This window comes from Thamnophis sirtalis, unplaced genomic scaffold (genome assembly GCF_051295495.1).
Source record: "Thamnophis sirtalis isolate CommonGarterSnake01/CBP01778 unplaced genomic scaffold, rThaSir2_p1.2 scaffold_3, whole genome shotgun sequence".
In the NCBI taxonomy this organism is placed as follows: domain Eukaryota; kingdom Metazoa; phylum Chordata; class Lepidosauria; order Squamata; family Natricidae; genus Thamnophis; species Thamnophis sirtalis.
Window position 1 is genome coordinate 115,111,821 of NW_028261383.1, and position 23,608 is coordinate 115,135,428.

General features: G+C 39.0%; 1 protein-coding gene across 2 annotated transcripts in view; it reads right to left on the minus strand.

The window, feature by feature from the left end:
• SHISA6 (shisa family member 6) overlaps positions 1-13,886 on the minus strand; it is a 334,899-nt gene extending 321,013 nt beyond the window's left edge. For both annotated transcript variants that reach the window (XM_014058898.2, XM_014058897.2), the window contains exons 1-2: positions 13,799-13,886; positions 12,407-13,297 (exon numbers count right to left, since the gene is read on the minus strand). In XM_014058898.2, the coding sequence (XP_013914373.2) occupies positions 12,407-13,080 (674 nt within the window). In that variant the 5' untranslated portion in view covers positions 13,081-13,297; positions 13,799-13,886. The remainder of the gene's footprint in view (positions 1-12,406; positions 13,298-13,798) is intronic.
• Between the last annotated feature and the right edge of the window lie 9,722 nt (positions 13,887-23,608).

Sequence of the window (23,608 nt, forward strand, 5' to 3'; positions counted from 1 at the left end):
GCTGTTCAAATCTCACCAGCTCAGGGTTGACTCAGCCTCCCATCCTTCCGAGGTGGGTAAAATGAGGACCCGGATTGTTGTTGGGGGCAATATGCTGACTCTGTAAACCGCTTAGAGAGGGCTGAAAGCCCTATGAAGTGGTATATAAGTCTAACTGCTATTGCTAAGGGAAAGGAGTATTAGTTCACTACCTTGACTTATTTATAACCTTAATAAAATGGAATAAAAAAAGCTCTTATTTCAGCTAATAACTATGGCTTTTCTTAGGAGAAGTGCCTCAATTTCTGACATTGTAATGTATACATCCAAGAATCAATTATATAAAATATAGTATATAGCAGCACTATTCTTGTAATGATTGTGCCATCAATCAGATAGAAGGCTCAGAGGAGATAAATGTTCAAATCAGACTAATTCTGAAAAGCGCTGAATTTACCGTGTTGTTCAGAGGTGGGCTTCACATAATTTAACAATTGGTTTGCCTAGTGCAGAACCGAAAATGTGAGCGTGTGTGCACACATGTGCTTCTGGCGCCCCTTCAGCACTTGCACATGGCTTCAAATGCACAGGGATTTTATGCATGTGACTTCCAGCACACCTTCTCAGGCAACTGCAGTAAGTAGAGTGGGTGAGGCGCGGCGAGTGAGCCAGAGAGTGAGATATATACGATGGGATAGCACCCGTGGTGGGTGGGCAGGCCCAGCTGGTGGTCGGAACTACCGGTACAGGTAAACTGGTCTGAAGAATTCCCCAGCCAGCAAATGCTGGCTGGGGAATTCTGGGAGTTGAAGTCCGGACATCTTCAAGTTGCCAAGGTTGAGAAACACTGATATAAACTGTATTTCTATATCTATATGGAATTGATAGTACACCAAATTTGAGATAAATAAGGTATAGAAGGTATAGAGAAGTAAGGAGACATAATTTGATCTGCAACGTTCAACAAGTCTTTTGAAGTTAACAACAGTTAGCTTCAGCTTTGTTGAGATTTTACGAAGACTGTGAAAACAGTATGTAAAACTAATCCATATATACAATTTCTAAGTTTGGTATATTCCCTAACGTTTTTTGAGGTTTCAAATTGTTAGCTAAATTTTTGGTAGGTAAGGCACAAGGTACAAGGAAAAGGGCAGTGCAACATTAAATTATTCTGCAAATATTACTGACGGATAAATCCTGTTTTGTTTCTTTTACCATCTGTTAAAAGAACAGGCAGGTGATTAATTAATTATGTACATTTTCAGATGTCATTCCAGGAGGTGTACATTAGACAAGACAGAAGTTCAAGTTCCAAGGCAGGCTGAAATAATTTAGAACAAAAATGCTTGTATTCAACCTGCCCTGATCCAGCCAACAGGGTTCTGTGAAACATAATTTGAAAAATGTGAGCACCTTGCAAATCGCATGGGTGCAGCAGCTGTGCTAAAACCAATCAACTAAGCTTTGTTGCTTGTATAAAACTCCATGATATGGAGGGAAGAGAGAACGAGTAGTAGATACAATGATAGACATAGCTTCTCCTAAATCAGGAATGACACTTGTAATTAGATCACAGGTGGACCACCCTTGATTGCTCCAGTGATTGTGTTTTTGTTTCAAAGGACATTGTATCCCAACAGTTCCTTAAAAAGTTTCTGAGCTGCATTCGCTAGCAGACCAAGCCTAGCAACTAATTTATTGGGGGCGGAGGGGGGGCAAATTTATCCCTTACATTTTCTCTGCACCTCCTAACAATTAGCTGCTTCCACATTCAGGAAAAGGCAGCACCATTCTTCACCACCCCCTTATACTTTGCCCAAAACTTTCTTAAATTTATCTGAAATTTGCCAGTGGTATATCCACCGAAAGAGATTCTATAGCTGCAAATGTTGGCACATTCTATCTCAAAATAACTATAGATTAAAAAAAAATCGAATGAATTTTAAAGGAGCTCACTAGCTAGCTCACTAAATTAACCACTAGAACATTAACTTGTTTGCAAATCTAATTCTTTTTGTTGAAAAGCAAAATTGTTAACATCCATTTGGGATTTTCCCATGTATTCTTGTGGGAGGACTGATCTGTTTTTTGGAATCATCCTTCAAATCTGGTTATAAAGTTGGATTGAACTACCCACACACAAAGCTAGAGCAGATGAGGTTATTTCTGTAGCACTGGTTCAGGCTCCTTGAAGTGGATCAGGTGCTTCTGCGTACTCCTACATACTATCCTCTGCATATTATATAAAGGCTGAAAAATGGGGGGGCATTAATGAGAGAATCAAATTGCTACACATACTCAGTGAAAATGGAACAATTTCCATTAAGTGAGGTACCATGATATATTTTTTGCATATGCTTGTGTGCGTGTGCGCGCACGCACACACACACACACGTTCGTGCATGTAAGTAAAGCATTTATAAGGTCTTTTTGTGGAAAAGCAAGTTCAAAGACTCAGATAACTAAGGCTGGAGAGGGATGAATATAGATTAAAATATTGTTGTTTAAATGGAAGACAACACAAATTCTAAAGTGCACAACAGCATTATACATTACATTCTAGTGACAGAAATGAAAACACAGCTGGCATTTAAAATCATCTCAGCAGTGTAATGACTGTGGGCAGTACATGTGTAGAAAACTGGAATCACATTCCTCTTGCTTACAACCCCACCCCCCAAAAATAAATATAGATAGCCACAGATTTTGTTTTGCATTTCATGTCCTGATCTAGGCCACAGAAACATGACCAACATCCACTAATTACCAATATCTCACCTGAAGCTAATACCCAAATGTGAAATAATACCTCAGACATGATGTATATTATCTAAATAACTAAAGCCAGAATGAACAATATGTGGGCCCCTAAAATATTGTTGAACTCCAATTCCATCAGCTCTAGTCAGCAGACCTAATGCTGAAGAATGTCAAGATAGAAAGACCTGCACAATGAACTAGGGAACAAACGAAAGCATACAATATCATCCAGAGAGTAAAAGAATTGAAATGGGAATAGGTTAGTCACATTGCAAAGAACTGATGGCAGGTGGACCAAGGCAGTCATAGAATGGATCCCACTTGATAAAAGTGTCTATGAAAAGAAACCTAAAATAAGATGGATAAAATAAGATATCGTCAAGTATTGCAAAATAAGACATCAGCAAGTATTGCAAGCCCAATTGGCAAAAGAAAGCTCAGGACGGTATTGGTTGGATAACATACAGAAGAGGACTTTATCTGGTGGTGCAGGGTGTCAAAACTGGCAGCCTGCAGACCAGATGTGTCACGTGCAGGCCACGTCTATCCCAGCTCCGCTAAGGGGAAAAGTGTCATGAAACATCACATGATGGCAATGTGATGCCATGGGTTTGACACCCGTGGTGTAGTGGATGGATGGTGGCTAAAATGATGATGATGATGATGATAAGTTGACTACCTGTCACTGATTGGATAGAGCAAATAAGTAGCAGCATTAAACAAATCTTCAGAGTATTATATACCTCAGCAACCAATGAGATTAGTTATTAATGCCCAATACATTTGCAAGTGTGCAAACAAATGGTGCAGGAATACCACAAAGTGCGTAGGTAAATCAAACAGTAAATGAATCTGGGATGGTGGAACTCATATAGGTTCATATCTGAATGTCAACTGGAAATAATGTGTGATGTAAGACATCCAGCAAAATTCCTGACAGTGCAAGAGGAGTGTAATGAGGGATATCAGTGCACATCTATTATAAAATGATCTTTAATTTGCCTTAGAGCAGATGCAAACTAATGTAAACTGAAACAGACTGAGCTTATGGGGAGAGAAGATTTGGATCTGAGAGAAATTTCAGAAACAGAAGCTAGCACAAGTAAGAGTTACAACAGGAATCCCGTTGTAACAGAAGAATAGGGAAATAATCTAGGTACTGACTTGGAAGACAGCAAGAAATACAGCTGACACATTTCAGGAAAAGACTTGAAGTATGAAAACTCTATGAGCATGTGTTTATTCCACATCAGTACCAAACCTGAAATCTGGGTCATATCTTATTGTTAAGTGATGCAGGAATATGATAAAATACAAGTATGTACCAACAGTAATCCAATATTTATTATTTGTGCATCAAAATGCCAAATTTATCATATAAAGGTAGTCCTCGCTTAACTTATTTAGGTCTTATTTAGTGACCGTTACAACTTGAGATTGTAGAATAAATGAAGCTACAATGGTGCTGAAAAAGTAACTTTGCAATCAGTCCTCACATTTATGTCCTCTGCAGCATCCCCGTGGTCACATGATTGAGATTCAGGCACTTTGCAACCAGTGGGCATTTATAACCAATAGAGCATCCCATGGTCATGTGATTACTATTTGCATATGTCACAGCCAGGTTCTGACAAAGTCAATGAAGAGCCTGGCAGTGAAATCACAAGTCACAGTCACATGATATCTCACTTAATTACTGTGAGATGATTTGCTTAATGGCTGTGGGAGAAATGAGGTCACAAGTCCATTGCAATCATGTTTTTTCACTTAACAACTGTGTTGCATAGCAAGAAGTTCTAACTGTAGATGTTAAGCAAGGACTTCCTACATCGGCTGATTTTCATCAGATTTGGTTTCATGTTGTCATCATTCAGTTACCAATGTTATTATATAGTTGCCATGGATTGATTTGTACATGTTCCTATATATATTTGCACTATATCTTTGTATAACAATGTGAATAAACATCTGTAATTCTATTGAAAGCTGGTCATAGAGGCAAAATAAGTTGTTTTGCTTATGCAGTATCTGAAAGAATACCCGAACAAAAACATTTAAGGTTAAACAATAGAGACAATGGTTATCAAAGCAAGAGACAATTCTCTCAGGTGGGAGAAAGAGGAGTGCAATGAACCTCTTCACAATTCTCTCTGTGTCTTAATTGGCATCATTGATGGGATCCAAGTCTAGGCACTAGAACAAATTAAAGATGAGAATGTTCAAGTTTAAGAAAACAAATTCCAAGGATTCTGTGCAAGATTCAATGGTAGAACAAATCCTAGAACAAAAGCAAGATGAGATTCAAAAGTGCACCTTGATAGTTATAAGAAAACGTACTATGACTGTTTTCAAAGTAACCATAGCAAATACTCAAGTTTAGCCTGAGCAAGATGGCTGCCTCAAACAGATGTTCCTAGGGACCAGTAATGAAGTATTCAAAGCAAAGTCCTAAATATTTCACACTGTCCTGTGTGCTCTCAGCTACTTTGCTATCTCTATGTGTGATGCAGAACACTGTTCAATTGCTGGCATTGAAATGAGAAGCATTGTGTCATTTTTATCCTTCAGCGCTAGGCTGAAGGATATTTCAAAATATATAACAAATAGTTGAGACAGTTTAGCAAATGCTAGAAAAAAACTGTATTATTATTTGTTAAAACAGTATGAAAATATTTACTCTTACCCACATGAATAAGTCAGGTACATAATTGTGCTTCTGCTACTAAAATTAGCAATTTAAATTGTGTTATCGTTGTGATAGATCAGTTCACACAATTACAATGTCATTGTACCATTTACTTACTATACCTTATTTCACTGTGTTATTTCCTCTATAAAAATAATATTAAAAATCTTAGTTCTTAATCCCACACTTCACTGCTTTTCTCTATATATTCAAAACTCCAACCTACGCATTGCTCAACACTTGTATCATTTTATGTTTTATACGTAAAAAAATGACAAAGTGAAATATTAGAAAATGTGCGTACAGACTAATATCAGCAGTTCTTAATCTTAAACATTTCAAAAAGTCACCCAGAACTGTCAGCGGACAATGATACCATTCAATGTTGAACATGCTGCTTCTTTATGGCACACAATAATACTTTTCTTAGAAACTGTGAATCTCACAAAATCTGCCAGCAATATTGGTCCTATCACTATATAGTTATGTCTCCAACAATAAGAGGCCTTTACTTAAAATCCTTCAGACTGAGCTAACGTTGTTCCCCTAGAGTTAAATAAGAATAAGAATCATTATAGTATTTACCGTATATATGCCCTTAGAATGAATGAATGAATGAATGAATATATATATATATATATATATATATATATATATATATATATATATATATATATATATATATATATACATATATATATACATATACATATACATACACACACACACACACACACACACACACACACACACACACACACACACACACACACACACATATATATATATATATATATATATATATATATATATATATATATATATATATATATATATATAATATCCATTATAATTTAGAATTGATTGTATTCTCTCTGAAATCAGTGAAAATATCAACTCACCTAAAATCAGTTATTTAATCCAAAGCCACTGATTTCCCTTTGTGGCAAGCAGTTTATTTACTATACCCTCAATTCTGAAAATTCAGCTTATAGTTGCAAAAAGAGTACCTGGTCCCATAAATTAAGTTTAGCCTAATATAAGTGACCAGTATGTTTGGAGAAGAATGTATTTCCATTAGTCCCAATTTTTCCTCCCAGCTTGATCATCCCAAGACATAACTAGCCTGCACAGAACTGAAAGCTAAAAAGTATGGAAATCTCATCTCAATCTTAAGAACATATGATCCTGACCATACATGAGTTCATTCTTTTTAAAATAAATAAGAAATATATTCATATGCGAAAAGTAGGGTCCATGACTTCATAGAAACTATGAGCATTCTTTTGGCAGCTCCCAGAATGGGCTTTAAGAGATTTGAAGGGACAAAATAGATTCTTTAGAATTTGAAAAATTACCAGTTAGCAATATCCAAACTGTCCTTACAATCTTACTTTTTGCAACTCATGTTAACATATCTACTTAACTCAAGTCATAAGAACTTGTGCTTTTGAAGTATGGACCTTGATATGCTATACAAGTTTGAATATTTTTTTTTGCTGGCAAAAGTTGAACACCCTGTGATATACCATGCATTCCCTTAGTAAGTAAATGGCTTTTAGTATTTAAATAGATGTACCAAAGTTGATGAAATGTAGGTTAAATGTCTCTGAACTATATAATCTCTTGTCATCTTCTGTACTGTAATAATTTTAAAAATCCACGCTTCCAAAGATCTAGAAACCAGCATGGCTGCATAAAGAACTCTCTGACAAATTGAAAGACAAAAAAAGTTAAGTATAAAAAGTGGAAAGAGGGGGACATAACGAAGGCAGAATATCAGCAAATAGCCTGAGCCTGTAAAGATGAAGTAAGGAAAGCTAAGGCTCACAATGAAGAAAAGCTTGCCACAAAAATAAAAAATAACAACAACAAAAAAAAAAGCTTCGTCCAACATGCTAAAAACAAGAAAAGGGTTAGGGAAACAAATTGGTCCATTGCTAGGAGAAAGTGGCAAGAAAGTGACAAGCAACAGGGAGAAAGCAGAACTATTTAACTCATTTTTTGCATCTGTCTTTACACGAAGGGATAAAACAGTCCAACCTATCAAAAACAGCACTACAAAAATCAGATTAGGAACACAAATTGAAATAGGGAAGAAAATGGTAAGTGAGCACCTTCTACCCTAGACAAGTTCAAATCACCAGGACCAGACAGATTACATCCCAGGGTTCTGAAGAAACTGTCAGATGAGATCTCAGAACCATTGAACTATATCTTTCAGAGATCCTGGAGCGCCAGGGAACTGCCAGAGGACTGGAAAAGAGCTGACGTGGTTCCCATCTTCAAAAAAGGAAAAAAATATATCCAGGAAACTCTATACCTATCAGCCTGACCACAATACCAGAAAAGATTCTGGTAAAGATAATCAAGCAACGAATTAGCGAACACCTAGAAATAAACAAAGTAATAGCCAAAAGCCAACATGGGTTTGTCAAAAACAGATCATGCCAGACTAATCTTATTGCATTCTTTGACAAAGTGACAAAATTAGTGGACCAGAAGAATGCCATCTATATAGTTTACTTGGACTTTAGTAAGGCATTTGATAAGGTAGACCATAACCTACTACTAGATAAAGTAGAAGAATGTGGGTTGGACAGCATCACCACCAGATGGATTCGTAACTGGCTGACCAACCACACTCAACTTGTAGTCCTCAATGGAACTGCATCTACATAGAGGGAAGTATGCAGTGGAGTACCCCAAGGCTCTGTTTTAGGTCCAATACTCTTCAACATCTTCATCAATGATTTGGATGAGGCAATAAATGGGGAACTCATCAATTTTACAGATGACACCAAGCTGGCATGAATAGCCAACACTCCAGAAGACACGCTTAAGATACAGAAAAATCTTGACAAATGTGAACATTGGGCACTATCTAATAGAATGAAATCCAATGGTTAAAAGGGTAAGGTTCTACATTTAGGCAACAAAAACAAAATGCACAGGTACAGTATAGGTGGTACCTTGCTCAATAGTAGTAACTGTGAGAGGGATCTTGAAGTCCTAGTGGACAACCATTTAAATATTAGCCAGCAGTGTGCAACAGCTGCCAAAAAAGCCAACACAGTTCTAGACTACATAAACAGAGGGATAGAATCAAGATCACATGAAGTGTTAATACCACTTTATAATGTCTTGGTAAGGCCATACTTGGAATACTGCATTCAGTTTTGGTCACCACGATGTAGAAAAGATGTGGAAACTCTAGAAAGAGTGTAGAGAAGAGCAACAAAGATGATTCAGGGACTGAAGACTAAAACATATGAAGAACGGTTGCAGGAACTGGGTATGTCTAGTTTAATGAAAAGAAGGGCTAGGGGAGACATGATAGCAGTGTTCCAATATCTCAGGGGTTGCCACAAAGAAGAGGGAGGGTAGAACAAGAAGCAATGGGTGGAAACTAATCAAGGAGAGAAGCAACTTAGAACTGAGGAGAAATTTCCTGACAGTTAAAACAATTAATCAGTGGAACAGCTTGCCTCCAGAAGTTGTGAATGCCCCAACACTGGAAGTCTTTAAGAAGATGTTGGATAGCCATTTGTCAGACTAGAAGACCTCCAAGGTCCCTTCCAACTCTGCTATTGTTTTGTATTGCACATTGTATCTATTTTTTTTCAAAAACACAATTGTTATTCATTTCTTTAGATCCTTGATCTCCATACAAGTCATTTATTTCAGCGTTTAAAAACATATTTTAAAAGTGAAAAGAACATCTAAGAATAGAAATGACAAGAGGGAGTTTAGACAGGGCTGATAAGGCTTCATGTGATTTCAATGAGAGATTTTGTAATGCCACTGCTACTGGCATCATAAAAAATATGGGAAAGAGGAGCACACATATATTTCCAGATTCACCAAGAATGCCTGAGATGCGCTGACCTTAGCAAAAGCATTAATGAAAGAAAAAAGAGGTGTTTAAGTCCCATAAGACAATATTCTCAATTCTTCCTCATATTTACTGAACTTAATGCAATAATATTTCATAGTATTTAGTAGTATTTCATAGTATTGCTGACAGAAGTTTTAAATATTATTACTATGTGCATGTATGTATATGGGACGTGTGTGTCTCTGTGTGTATTTGTGTGTATGCAAGCATGCCAGTACTCATAAGGTACTGACTAACAGCCAAGTGCATTCAAATTAAATTTCAGTTTTAGCATAACCCTTCACATGCAAAGCTTAAGATGTCAGAAAAATGTGATTCAGTGTGCATACCAGCTGATGAGTTGCCTTCATTGTATATAATATAGTAGTGAGTAAATGAGAAAAATAAAATGAGATAATATTTTCAAGTTTTCCAGATTGGCTTATGTAGCAGCGGGTGGTGTGGGGAATAGATGTGATAAATTTGGGCTTTTTTGTAGTTTTGCTTGGGATTTTACTGAGTAGAATGCTGATACTGTATTCTATGCACTGAGTAAAATACACTTGCTTTTCATTTAATAAGCTGGTGTCAAGTCTTTCAGCATACACAATATTTAATTGATGATTTAAATGAAAGATAATCATGCAAAGGCAGCTGCTCCTCTCTGTCATGATTGCTTCTATTACATATTTTCAAAAAATTGCTCACTACAAATTAGCTTACTTACACTTGAGTGACACATACACCCCAAATCCTACATTTGAAAGCCCCATCTCAACAATTCATGTCAGATGCAAGAGTACTTGTCATTCACAGGGGTAAAATGAAGGGTATCTGACTTTTCCCAGTTAAAACGTATTTCTTCTATGCAACATTTGCACAGAGAGTGAGTAGTTTTCTTTTGTTATTATACTTAAAGACCAAAAAAGTACCAAAGACCACCTTAATCATTCAAATGTTAATTTAGAATGCCCCAATGAGCTTAAAATAGAAATATGCAGGACTTCCTAGTAGTTCTAACTACTGAAGAAATTTTTTTAAAAATGACATGGTCTCCTCTCCAGAAGAAGCTGGCTTAGAAAAAGAGATTAATCCTTTTAGAAGTGCAAGGAGGAAATGTTCCACTTTCTATAGCACTTAGAGTAAACAAAAACTAGCAGGACAAAGAGTGCAGGAGAAAATCAGGCACCACAGGAAGTGTGAAAGTTCCAGGCAGAAGTCAGGAATGGGGGGAAAGTTAATGTGCAATTGTACAAGCATGCTTTTAGTTGGTTCAGTGGAGGAGGATGCAAAATTACCAGGAGTTAAAGAGGAGGAAAGAGAATCTTAAGTAAGGATTTAAAAATATAGGGAAAGTGTTATAACCTTGGGAAAAATAGCTGGAACTTGTAGAAAATAGTCCAGAATGTTTTTGTGCAGTTTCATCAATTGGGAAAGGGGGTTAAAAACTGTTGAGTGTTTAACAGGAAGATGCGATAGGTACAAATTTTAAAAGAGGGGAAATGGGAAAACCCTTTGTAAGATTTGTAGCTGTATAAAAAGGTGTCTGATGAACACCAAAGAGAGCAGTCTGGACTATTTTGAAAGCTACAAAACAACACAGAATCTAATTCTCGCGGTTTTAGAAAGAATGGTACAAAGATGTATTGCAATGAAGAATGAGACATTTCCCCCATTTCTTTGAGGGAAAGAAAGCTTTGAAAGGTTTATATAAAAGTGAACAACTCTTTCCCTATTTTAAGCATGCTTGGTGTTATGTAATTCTGTGCTTTGTTGTTAGGGTAAAATAAATTAATGTTAGTGCCTAAAGGTAAATACAGATTTCAAGGTTGTATGAAAATAGAAATAGAATAAAGATTAACATTTGTTAAAAGTTGTCAATTTCAGACCTCACCTAAGAGATTTGTAGCTAAAACATTTAAAAAGCTTAATTTTTAAGAAATCATAGGATAATATTTTTTTTCAAAACCTATGGAGTAAGGTCTCCAAATTTATTGGATGGTTGTGATAATTGGGCTATTAAATAATTTTAGTTATTAATACAGAACTCAGCCACCTACACCTTCTATTTAGAGGGTGTTCTTCAAACTGTATCAGGTTTTAGATAGCTGAGTTTCTGATACAAGTCACTCTTTCCTCTTCAGCCTCCCTGATTCAAAAGAAACGTTGAGTAAAAATTTACCATAACCTGAATCTTTATTCAACTTTATGATATATAATAATTTATCTCACTGTAACAATTGTCTATATATGGAAGTTGTGGGTTTTCCATCTTTGGCAGGGTTTAGAAGAGGCTGAACTCAAAGAGGGCCCCTCTCAAAGAGGCTTTTGGGATGTTCTTGCACATTGCAAGTAGTCAGATTAGGATGATCTTCATGGTCTCTTTCAACTCTACAATTCTATGAACTTACGAAAAATAGGAGGATTAGTATCATATCTATTGCTAATAATATCACCTTTTTCAGAGAGAGATATTAAAATGTACTTTTCTCAATTGTTCCTATTAATAAAAAGAGAAGGAGTAGAACAGTATGGTGTAAAATTGCTATCCCTAACCCGATACCTTCTAAATATGTTGGACAAAATCTCCCATCATCGAAACCAACATGTTATATTGGGTAAGGATGATGGGAGTTTTAGTCCAAAATTTCTGGAGGATGCTAAGCTGGGCAAGGCTGGTACACGAGAATTACCATGCCAATTCTGAGCAAAAGAAATGAGAATCTCCATGATACCAGGAGGTGAGACAACTTGTATGAGGTTTTGCACATTTGTTTCTCTAGGGAAACAAGGATCCATGAAGTACAGCAAGTGACAATGTCTCAAGTATCTTAAAGAAAACTCCTTTCATTTCCCACAGGAGAACAAATTGCACAGAGGAACTAGAAACTCAATCATCCCATTTATAAGACAGTAAAGTGGGGTTTACTGTCATAAGCCAACCTGGGAAAAGCAGCGGTGTTTCTGTGAGGCAGGGGATTTCTCCCCAAGTCACAGGATGATAGTATTTGGATTGAGAATGTTTCACTCCTATCAGTACACACTCATTGCTCAAGGTTGTGGAAAGTGGAAAAAAGGTACTGGGGTCCACACTCTGTTCTCACCTGTGGATGTTCATTTCCTGTGGTGGTTGTCGTGCTTTGTCGTATGCCACCTTAGCAAAAATGCCAGCAATGACAACAAAGGCAATGGCCCCACATGAAATGTAGACGGTGGCATTTGTGTTGTCCTCATTAGGGTCATACCCATTGGTATCTCCAGGTCCATTATTATTGGTGGCAGGGGTCATAGGATATGTGCTAGGATGGGGGTCCTGATTTCGGCACTTTTCCTGATTGAGCTTCTTAGAGCGCTTGTTGCAGCAGAAGCGGAAAGAGCAGGTGCCACAACAGTAGCGAAAATCCTGCTGAGTATTGTTGCACTCAAACTCTTTGTCCCACTGCCCACTCACATCATAGTAACCCATGCATGTCTCATACGCTGGGCTGGAAATGCCTGCACTGCTGCTGCTGCTGCTGGAGGGCACTTTTGCTGGCCCTACACCAGGACTGCGTCCATGGCTTCCTCCGCCACCAGCTTGCACAGAAGAAGGGGCCGTGCTGGTTAGGGACTGGTTCAGTTGCTCCTTGGCTGGCTTGTAAGGTCTCCGGGAGGCTCCTGCCCCCTGTGTCCGGTTGCCCTTGGGCGTCCGTGGGGGCCCAGCTGCCTGGGTGGTCAGAAGTAGTGTCAGGACATACAAAACAAATGGTAGAAGCAAGAGGAGATGCCTCCACCCCATGGTGAGTTGAAAGAGCAGATTAGAGGAGGTGGGGGGCTCTGCCCAGCCCAGTCCAATCAAGAACCTCGGTCCTGCCACTCCATGGAACTGAAGAGGAACAATTTGGCACTTCACTTCATCCTGATAAGAAACAAGAGGCACTACTCGGCTGCTTCAGAGCAAAGATGGGCTCTTCTCCGAGTCCCAACCTCCTTGTCACAGCTCCTCCAGTGATGGGCTACAGGAGAGAAGGAAACATCAGAGGCTACCTGCCCAGGCAAAAATGAATCGGGAGAAAGAAGCTGGGACAGTGCTAAGGGATCCCGGAGTTGCCCCCAAGGGGGCCTACTATGACTCCGAATTGAGGAGGGAGGGAAGAGGCAGAACTGTCCAGAAGAAGCGCAGAAGGTCTCTTTGGGGCAGGGACCAAAAAAAAAAAAAAAAAAAGAATCCTCCCACCCAGACCGGGATCCATAGGGAGAAGAGGGGGCGGGAAATGGCTGCTACGCCGTCGGGACTTAGCGCCAGCCGAACGAAGCTGTTCGGATACCAATTCGGGGTGGGAATTCCCTCGCTACCATCCCCGGCGAGACGGAGCACCACGGACAGCAGCCACGCTCGAGCAGAACCTGGCTGCTAGCAAGGACTGCAGTACCCCCCGTCTTCCCTTTCTCTCGCTCTCTCTTTCTCGCCCAATGCCCTTGTCCCCAAGTCGGCATGCATTCGTTCCTTTACTTACCATGCCGGGGCGGAGCGGGAGCACTGCGGAGGCGCCGCGCTGGGCATCCGTGTCGCCGCGCACTGGCCGGAGCTCCCTGCGCCGCCGCTGTTGCACGCCCGGGCTGGAGAGGAGCTGCTGCTGTTGAACGGGCGGGGACAGCTAGAGGCTTCAAGAGGAGTGGCCACCGCCTCCCTCGGCCCGCCCAGTCCCGGTCCCTTGCGAAGAAATCGCAACCCGTGCAGCCAGAGGCCGGAGAAAGGCAGTGGGTTCGGGGTAGGATGGGGTGGGATGTGAGAGGGAGCCTGATCTTGACCACTTAAGCCCAGTCCAGGCCCAAAGACCCCAGTCCCGCTCCGATCCTACACACAGAGCCACGCTTTTCGGGATGCACGGCTGCGCTGAGGGCTCTCCTCCGTCTCGCCTGAGGGCGACAAGAAGCCTTGCTCAGAGGCGGGAATGGGACCGGCGTAACCGCCTCCAAGCTGAGCCGGCAGACTTCTTTCTTCCCAGAGTGTGAAACGGGGGTGGGGGCTGTTTTGTCACACGTGAAAGAGGAAGGCGTTTGGCATGAAGTTGCGGACTGAACTCGAGGCGCCCAGAAAGTGCTCCCGCGAGCAACTGTGGCGTGGAAGTTTGACTGCGCCAATAAGGCTCTATCTTAGAGATAGCGGCGGTCTTTACATGCCATCATGGGGGGGGGGAGGGAATGTGGGGAGGGGAGATCATTCCTTGGCGTGTCAGGTCGATGGCGAATTCAGGTACTGCCTTTTCGCCAATAACAGATTTTAGTCTTCACTTCATCTTAAATCGAATACTGGAGAAAAGGAGGGAAAACCTCCCATTTTCCCCGCTGTCGAAAGATCTCCAAACGTTACGTGTGCTTTCATTGAAATGAAGTGACAGGCAACCTGCACCACCAAAAGATCTGACGAGATCTGAGTAATACAGGAGAAACCAGGGTACCGTTTTCTGGGTTTGCCCACTCCTGGCACAATTCCAGGCGAATGGAAATAGCAGATGCGAAAAGGATTGCAGTAGAATTGTGATGGCAGAATTTGGACTGTTTGTTAAATCTCTGGGGGTTCTCGTATTTCCGAATGTGTCTTGTGTTTGGAAGAATTTGTCAGTGTACTGAAGGAACAAATACTTGCTAAATTCCAGGAACCTCTAAGTGCATGAGCATTAATTAAAAAATAATAATGATAACTCTCCAACTGCTTTTGGAATTGGCGCACAATGCAGAATTCCAACCCCTTAGCCTCTTTCTTTATTGTGATTGATTGTACTTTGGTTATTTTAAAAAAATAATATTTTTAAACGATGCTACTTCAGATAATTTAATTATCAGTAAAGCAAAATTGAAGAGGCAAACTATAAGTATGGGCACAAAGTTAAAAGATGGTGTCACCTTTCTTTAACAGTCACTTCTTATCATCTTTAGTTCAAATGGTGCTGGTGATGAATAGTTGGGGTGCATGTCTAGGGGGAAGATTTATAATTGTATTTCCACAATTTCCTTTTTAGGTAAGGTTTGGATTTATTTATTTATTTATTTTTCTGCCCATCTCCCCAATTAGACCACTCCCCAATAAGGTTGAAAGAGTCGTTGGTATTATTACCCAGTAAGCTTCATACTTGAGTGAGGATTTGACTTTTGGGTGCCCTTGATTCAAGTCCAGCAACTTGCTTAACTCTTAATCAATACACCCATCGCTCAACACATCACCTGAAAATCTTCACCTATAAAAATGTGTTTAATCTAATATGGCTGTCTAGGCGTAATAATTCCTAGGCAGGGATTAGATGCCTCAGGAGCTGTCACAAAGAAGAACCTTAGTTATCTTCTGCCCCGGGACTCTATGGAACGCCTGACTTCAGCTGAATAGATTTTGATTCAACATTAGAGAAAAAAGTTCTTCACAATGAGCAGTTTGTCCTATAAAACAAATCCTTTAAGAAATGGTGGGTTCTCCCTTTCTTGAGCTCTTCAAGACCATTTCTAGAATCTGTTTAATGAGATGACTGAGAACACTATAATTCTAGATTTTCTGTATTAAAAATGGGGTTGCACTCTGTTCTGGCAGGCCTCCTTCAACATTAGATCTCTCTTAAGGGCTCTATAATTTAAATGGGCTGGCTGGGCTGAAGAAAAGTATTGAATACTTTATTTATAATGACATTATGGGCATGGAAGTTTTATTTGGATTATATTGGAGTTTCCCCTCCCCTAAAGTTCCTTGAAGGTCTGAAAACATGTGGATTGATTCATACATATTATTTTTTAGAGGAAACAGTGATTTACTGGCAGAACTCTTCCAAAGTTTAGGCGCAAATGATTTCTTGTAGATTCACTACTAACGAATCTGATATACAAAACAAATGGAAAAAAAATATCTTGGCACTACAAGGATAGTGAAGTACAATTTGAAACTATGCATTTAAATGTAGGCCTATGATAGGGAAATATTTTAATACCCATAATTTCAGCTGCCATCTTAATTAATTTACTAGGTTTTCTGTTATTTATACTGATTCATCACTAAGTGAGCATTATATCAAGGATTCAAATTGAACTAGATCACAAGCTCAAAAGCAGATTCAGGAAGTTCTACTTCCACCTTCCCACTCTCTCCACACACACACACACCTAGAGGCAGTTCCTTATCCAGAACAGTCCTATGGCCTTTTATTCTGAAATGGACTCAATGTCGCTTCTCGTGTTCTCCTTAATGAGTTTGCTTAAGATTTAAACATAGTAATTCTACCCAGAAATAAGTTTGTTCAAGTGTAATTAAACTTACAACTCAAAAAAGATGGCTTCACTTGAATGGAAACTGAACCATGAACACAGAAAGAAGTAGCTGGTTCTAAGAGCTAGTTAAAAAATAATGTTAAATAAACTTCAGCAAATGTAGAGCAGGGGTGAAATTCAGCAGGTTATGACAGGTTCTGGAGACAGGTTCCGGTAGCGGAAATTTTGAGTAGTTCGGCCCCAGAGTGTAGTGGGAATGGAGCTTTTGCAGTATCCTTCTCCTGCTACGTCCACCAAGCCACGCCAGAACCAGTGGTTAAAAGAAAATGAATTTCACCACTGACCCAGAGGTCCAGGCAGGAGCTATATTTTCCAAGAATCTAAAAGAAAAAAATGAAATGCAAAATGCTTCTATGAGATGGGGATGAGGGAAAAGCAAATCTAATAAAATTCTGGTCAGATAATGTACATATGCTTGAGATTTCTCTCATGTTTCAGATGATCAAAGCACGGCAATCTGGATCTGGATTTTTAAAAATCAATCAACTTCAACAACAATAAGGTTAGTGGTGTCTTTTTAGCAGTTGCCCATGGGATGGTCCTTTTCAATGCTGACATTGAGATCTGAGAAAGAAGTTACAGTATATTCTAAGGAGGAACATAAGAATCTTAACCAATATGAAGAATTGGGAAGGTGTTTGCAAACGACCATGGATTGTTTGAAGCTCCCTTAATTCCTCTGACTACTCAGAAATTTAAAGTGACTCTAGGAGTATTTACAGGAGAATTTCAAAGAGATAAAAGCAATCCATCTCTGATATTTCTCTTTAAATTCTTTTTCTCTAAATTCTTTTAGTGTTGCCCCAGTTATTTAATCAAATTCTAGGTTTGATTTGCTGACACTTGTCAAAATGCCACAGATATTATTTATTTGGAATATTTCTATCCCACTTTTTGTCCTTTATTAGAAACGCTTGAGGCTAAGAAAGTGATTAGCTCATAATCATGGAGTGAGCTCCATGTTTGAATGGAATTTGAACCTGCCCAATGTACAATCCAAGTCCAACACTTAAATAGTACATCACTACTGGGTGTCAATATAACAGTATGGTATTATTCCTTGTGTATGCTAGAGCAGTGTTTCTCAACCTTGGCGACTTTAAGTCCTGTGGACTTCAACTCCCAGAATCCCCCAGCCAGCTCTGCTGGCTGGGGGATTCTGGGAGTTGAAGTCCACAGGACTTAAAGTCGCCAAGGTTGAGAAACACTGTGCTAGAGGATGATCTTGAAACAAATGGTGACTTAACCCCCCCTTTTTTGCTACTATGGATTGGATAATCACAACTCATTGAAATACATACACGCACACAGAGTGATGGTACTATTCCATATCATAGTTGGCAGCAACTCAGCCCCTAAATACCATGACCCAATGAAAGGAAATATTTATAATTTACAGAATGTGTGGGTTATACTTGGAATTTCTATGAATTCAGCATTCAGAATTGCCACTGCTAAATCTCTGATGAAAATATGTACAAAGAAAGCAAAATCAGGTTGTAGATGAAAAATATGCATGCACACAGACATTTGCTGTGAGTGATAAGGAGCATGTGGGTGCGAGACAAATAAATGGTACTAGTACAGTAACTTTATGGAATCACAGTGTTTTGCAGTTAAAAAGGATTGGCTATGTGGAAAGTTGTGGCTTCCTGTAAGTGTTAAAAATCAACTGGCAATATAATGTCTGATAGCAGGGTATCACCTGTAATTCCTGTAAAGGTAAAGATTCCCCTCGCACATATGTGCTAGTTGTTCCTGACTCTAGGGGGTGATGCTCATCTCCGTTACAAAGCTGAAGAGCCCGCGCTGTCCGACGTCTTCATGGTCATGTGGTCGACATGACTAAATTCCGAAGGTGCATGGAATGCTGTTACCTTCCCACCAAAGGAGGTTCCTATTTTTCTACTTGCATTTTTACTTGCTTTTCAACTGCTAGGTGGGCAGAAGCTGGGACAAGTAACGGGAGCTCACTCCATTACGGGGCACTAGGGATTCTAACTGCTGACCTGTCAACCTTTCTGATCAACAAGCTCAGCATCTTAGCCACTGAGCCACCATGTGTGTAATTCCTGTGGATCACTGCAAAGCAAGTGGTATGATTTAGGGGTGGGGAGAGCAGCAAGTGACAACCATGATCCCCTATTTGGCTGGGTCATCTCTGATTTTGTACTACCAGTGATAATTGTTTACACTAGAGGAGTAGCACTGACAGCAATGACATGTGAACCGAGTCAGTGTATAACACCAAGAGTGATTTTTGCAGTGAGAGTTTTCCGTCACTGAGCAAGAAACAGGTCAAACGTTGAACCAGTGGGGTCAACCTCATTCCTTCCATACTTGTGTAAGAAAAATTGAGGGGCAGGAAAAAAATGGAGTAATGCCTAAGTAGGCTCCAACTGGTAGAGTTATGCTGTATCCATCAACTTCATGTGAACTCACTTTTCCTCTTGAAGTGCAGGTTGAACAACAACCAATGCAAACCTTTCCCTTGTACTATAGGAGTGCCAGCACTATGAATTTTTCGTGGTTCTCTCGACTGCCACCTTTCTGCCTTGAGGGGAAATGATGAGATGCAGGCCAAATATAGGAAAGGATTTGCGGAGAACTGTAAATTGCTTTGGCAAGTGGGATTGGGTCTTTGGGCCAAATTTTCTTCTCCCTGTTTTTTAGTGAGAACTGTCAGTGATAAAGAAAGAGGGCATCAGTGATTTCATAAGACTGTTGCCCATTGCTTTGACAAAAATTGCAATGGGTTGCACGTCAGAGTTTGGTAAGATAGTGACTGGCTCTATTTTTACTGGGAAGCTTTGAAGCTCCGTGTTCCGATATCAGCTTTTATATCTCTCATTGTGGCTCAGGTGCAGAATTACTACTTTACATATTTTAGCAAACAGTAAATGTTCAGATTTTTTTTAATCTAATAACTGCAAGTGAACAAACAAAATGCTAATCTCAGGGCCCTTGGGAAGTCTTTATTAAAAAGTTTCTCTAAGGAAACATAGATGTTAGAATTCTTATAAAAGTCATTTTCTATTTGTTTATTTATTTGTAATAATATAACCCTGTTTTGCTTCAAATGACTCATGATGTTTTTGAAGCTAAATTTCTTAAGCTTCATAGCAGAACTACATTATGCTTTTAAAACGTGTCGAATCAAATACTTTTCTGATTAAATATTATTGATACCACTTAAATGAACAATACATAATTTTACTGAGGGGTGGGATAATGACAGCATAATTCATATCTCTCTCCAGACATAGTTGGCTCATACTAACCACACCTTCTCCAATTTAAAATGTGCCAGTGCTTCAAACTACAAGTCCTGTTCTCTGCAGTCTGAATTACTATTGTGGTTAGAGATAAGGAGCCCAATAAATTTGAAGGTTTTTAGATTTGGGAAAAACTGCACAATAATAGATATTAAAGTCTCCACACAGATTTTGCTTAAGATTTGCTGTTTGCAAATGCCTTATGGAACAGCCTTTTTCCTGCGATCCGGAGGACCCCAATCCTGTTAGCCTTTGACAAGGCTTTGAAGATCAGATCATCCTTTGGGCTGAATGATTAAGTAAGTTCTCCTGTTGGTTCTTCTGGGGTGGTTTTGGCTTTTCAAGATGCTGTCATTTTTTTAAAAATCCCTATATGCTGCCCAAGGTTTGTATCAGTGTGATGGACAGTCATATAAATTAAAATCAAAACACATTTGTGAATTAATATTTTGTGGGACGTTAACTCTTTGCTATGATATGATGTAATTTGAACTCAGGAAAGTAGATGGATCCCGTAAATCTTGCTTAGGTGAACCCTGGATAGGCGTTCAGTGCAAAAGCAGATTAATAGCATTACATTAGGCATTCTTGAATGAGGACACAAAGGATACAAAATAGTTGTGCCAGTTTCTATCCAGCTCCATAAAATGCTTGATTAGAATAATTTTCCTATTTTTCCCCTTTTCCTCAAACAACAATGCAAGTCATTGGTAAGGATCAGATTTGTGCTTAGAATGTCAGCTTTCCATGCCAATACTCTTGTTCTGCTAATGGAGCAAGATGAAATCTGGGAAGAGAGAGGGAGGCTGGCTTAATCCAATTCACGCACAAGTCTTGATATCCCCTCAATTAGATGTCAAGGTCCTCTTCGAACAGAATGAATGAACATCCATGCCAACTGAAAATATTTTTGTTATTGAATTTCTGATGCTTGTATTTTGGGAAATATTTTTTAAAAATAATTTGTAAAACAATAGCATTGGTGCAATTTGAATTGAATTCACTGGATGGCATCTAATAATGGGCTTTATGTAGTTTTTAAAAATGCAACTTAAACCTTTTAGCAACTGCCTCATTTAGTGACCATTATGATGTTTGCACTTTGCAGCTATGATGGTGAAGGAAAAAATAACTTTGCAACCAATCCTCACTTACACTCTTTGCAGGTCTGTTAAGGAAAGGAAAGCTGAAGATGATAAGCACAGATGCAATTTCACTTAGCAACTTCTTCGCTTAAAATCCAAGTTGCTAGTCCCAGTTGGAGTCAGTAAACAAGGACTGGGTGAGACACCAGCAGGAGAACCAAGTTCTTTCTCTGTTTACACTGATTTAGTAAATACAAATCTAGTGCTCTTCCAAAAGAGTGCTTTCCCAAGGTGTGTTTTTTTAATCTAGGTTTTTTTTAAAACAGCACTAACCCATGTATTTAAGAAGCCTGTGTATTGTCTGACTAGCACTTTCTGAATAAATGTTATAGCTGAATAGTTTTTTTTTTCCTCCTAAAGAAAAATACGCTGGATCAAGGAAGAGAGAGTAGGAACAGCCTTCTCTTATTTTGTCTTCCAAGAATACACAAAATGTTTTCAGTCTCCTAGCCATTCTCCACAATACACACATATTCAATTAATGTAGCTCCTTTTTATTATATGTAATTTTAATTTATACTTCACTTTCTCCATAAACACACTGAATTTTTAACTGTGCTTTCTTTGTTTTGTGTCTTCTGATAGGAACATATTTGCTGCTCTGTGAGGTTGAAATCCTGCAAGTAAAACAAACTCAAATAGAGTCTTCTGAAAGGCTGGCTTTTACCTTCTCTCAATCTGAGAAGATAATTACTACTGCATTAGAAGCTTTGACGTAACACTGAAGCTGCTTTCAACATCTGTGCTAGCTAGACAGGTACAAATTAATGCAATGAGTTCGATTATCACAACGATAAACAAACGCCACTGTGAAATAGATTCACATTTCTTTCCAGTCCTTCAAGTATGTATCATCTGAGAATGAGGGCTTGTGCCTGCACAGTTCCATCCAGTTAAAGCGATAGTGTGCCTTAATGTGTGTCAATTGTTGATGCTAATGGTAAATTGGGCATTAGTCTCCACTCATGTAATAATAACACCTTTGCTCTTAGAAGTAAGAATTCAGCCTGTGAAATCACTGATGGCCACCCTAAAAGCAAGCGTATATGTGGCTTTTGTCCTACTTTTTCATAATCCGAGCACATGTGTTAATGGACTGATGCTTCTGCACTATATAAATCTGATTTTCTGTGCAATAACACGGTATCTTTAGCTTCCAGGGCATTTCCTTATTTGCACCTAAGCATGAGACAGACATAGCTTGGTGACGTCTTTTTTTCTGTTATGTCTTCATAGTGTTTAGTTTAGTTTATCTTTAGTTTCACATTTCATCTTCAACTGTACTATATTAAGTACCAATAGCAATAGCACTTAGACTTATGTACCTCTTCACAGTGCTTTATAGCCTCCTCTAAGCGGTTTACAGAGTATAGTGTCTTCTCTCCTTAAGTTAACAACATCCCCAAAATTATAAGATGTGTAAAATCTGTCATGCGTCATCATTCATTATCTAGGTCTATCCAAGGCAAAGTCAAATGACCAGAAGCAGACTGGGTTGGAGTGCTAATTGTTGGGTGTTGCAGGGTGATGTGGGCATTTGTTGCCCAGAGTCAGTTGGTAGTGAGATAGGCAGTATATCGATGATTAAATAAGTAAAAGTGTGCCCCCCTCTCTAGTCCTTGGTCCACCTCATCTGCTGACCTTGTACTGTTGTTTTTCTTAAATAGGCTGGACACAGCAGCACAGTAGCAGGGGGCCTTCGCATTGTACAAGAGCAGTCAAGCTGTATTTCGTTTTAGCAGATTTAACTATGATTTTACTGGTTCAGATGAAATAGCAAAATGGCTAAATGGTTTAGCCAGCCATTCCCTTCCAGTTCCATCCAAAGCACACCTGGTTGCCTTCTAAACAAAGCTTTACAAAAATCTGGAAACCAGTGTGTTGTATTTGGAAAAGAAAAATATCTAAAAATATATACTACTAAAATTTCTTGTCTGTAAACTTTTAACAGGGCAAAACAGTGCATCATATGGCAAAATACTTTCAACTGAGGTTCCTCCAGTGGGCTAACTTACAGGCTGCATCCAGACTGGGATCTACGGCTCCTGTGGAATCGAAATTTTGCAAAATTTTATAAAACATTATATAACAAAAGGATGATCATAAAGTATTTTATGATATAATACAAAATGTCATAAACCATCTCCTGTGGGTCAACTGATAGTTGGCTGTGCTGTACAGTTTAACGTGGGCTACTTTCAAGGCAGATATCTCTCTCAATATCTCTCTGAATTTTTTAAAGTATGTTAGCAGATCTGCCATTGTTGAAGGCATTGAGGAATCTGTGAAGGAAATATCACTGAAATGATGACCCAAAGAGTTATGGCCTGGTCCTAAATAAAAGTGTTGCTTATGATTGTAGTCTCTCATATCTATTTTTTTTTAGTTTCTTCATTCTGGTTATGATAGAATGGAGAGTAAGAGAGGGACACAGGATCAGTCAGTCATACACTAAGACCAAATCCATTCCTGACGAAGTGGCATGACTGGCAAATGTTCTTTCCACCAGATGATGACATGCTGAAGAGCATGGATAATAAAGCCAGGAGACTCAACCAGTTACTTTGCTGATTACTCAGAAACAAGACAGTACCAT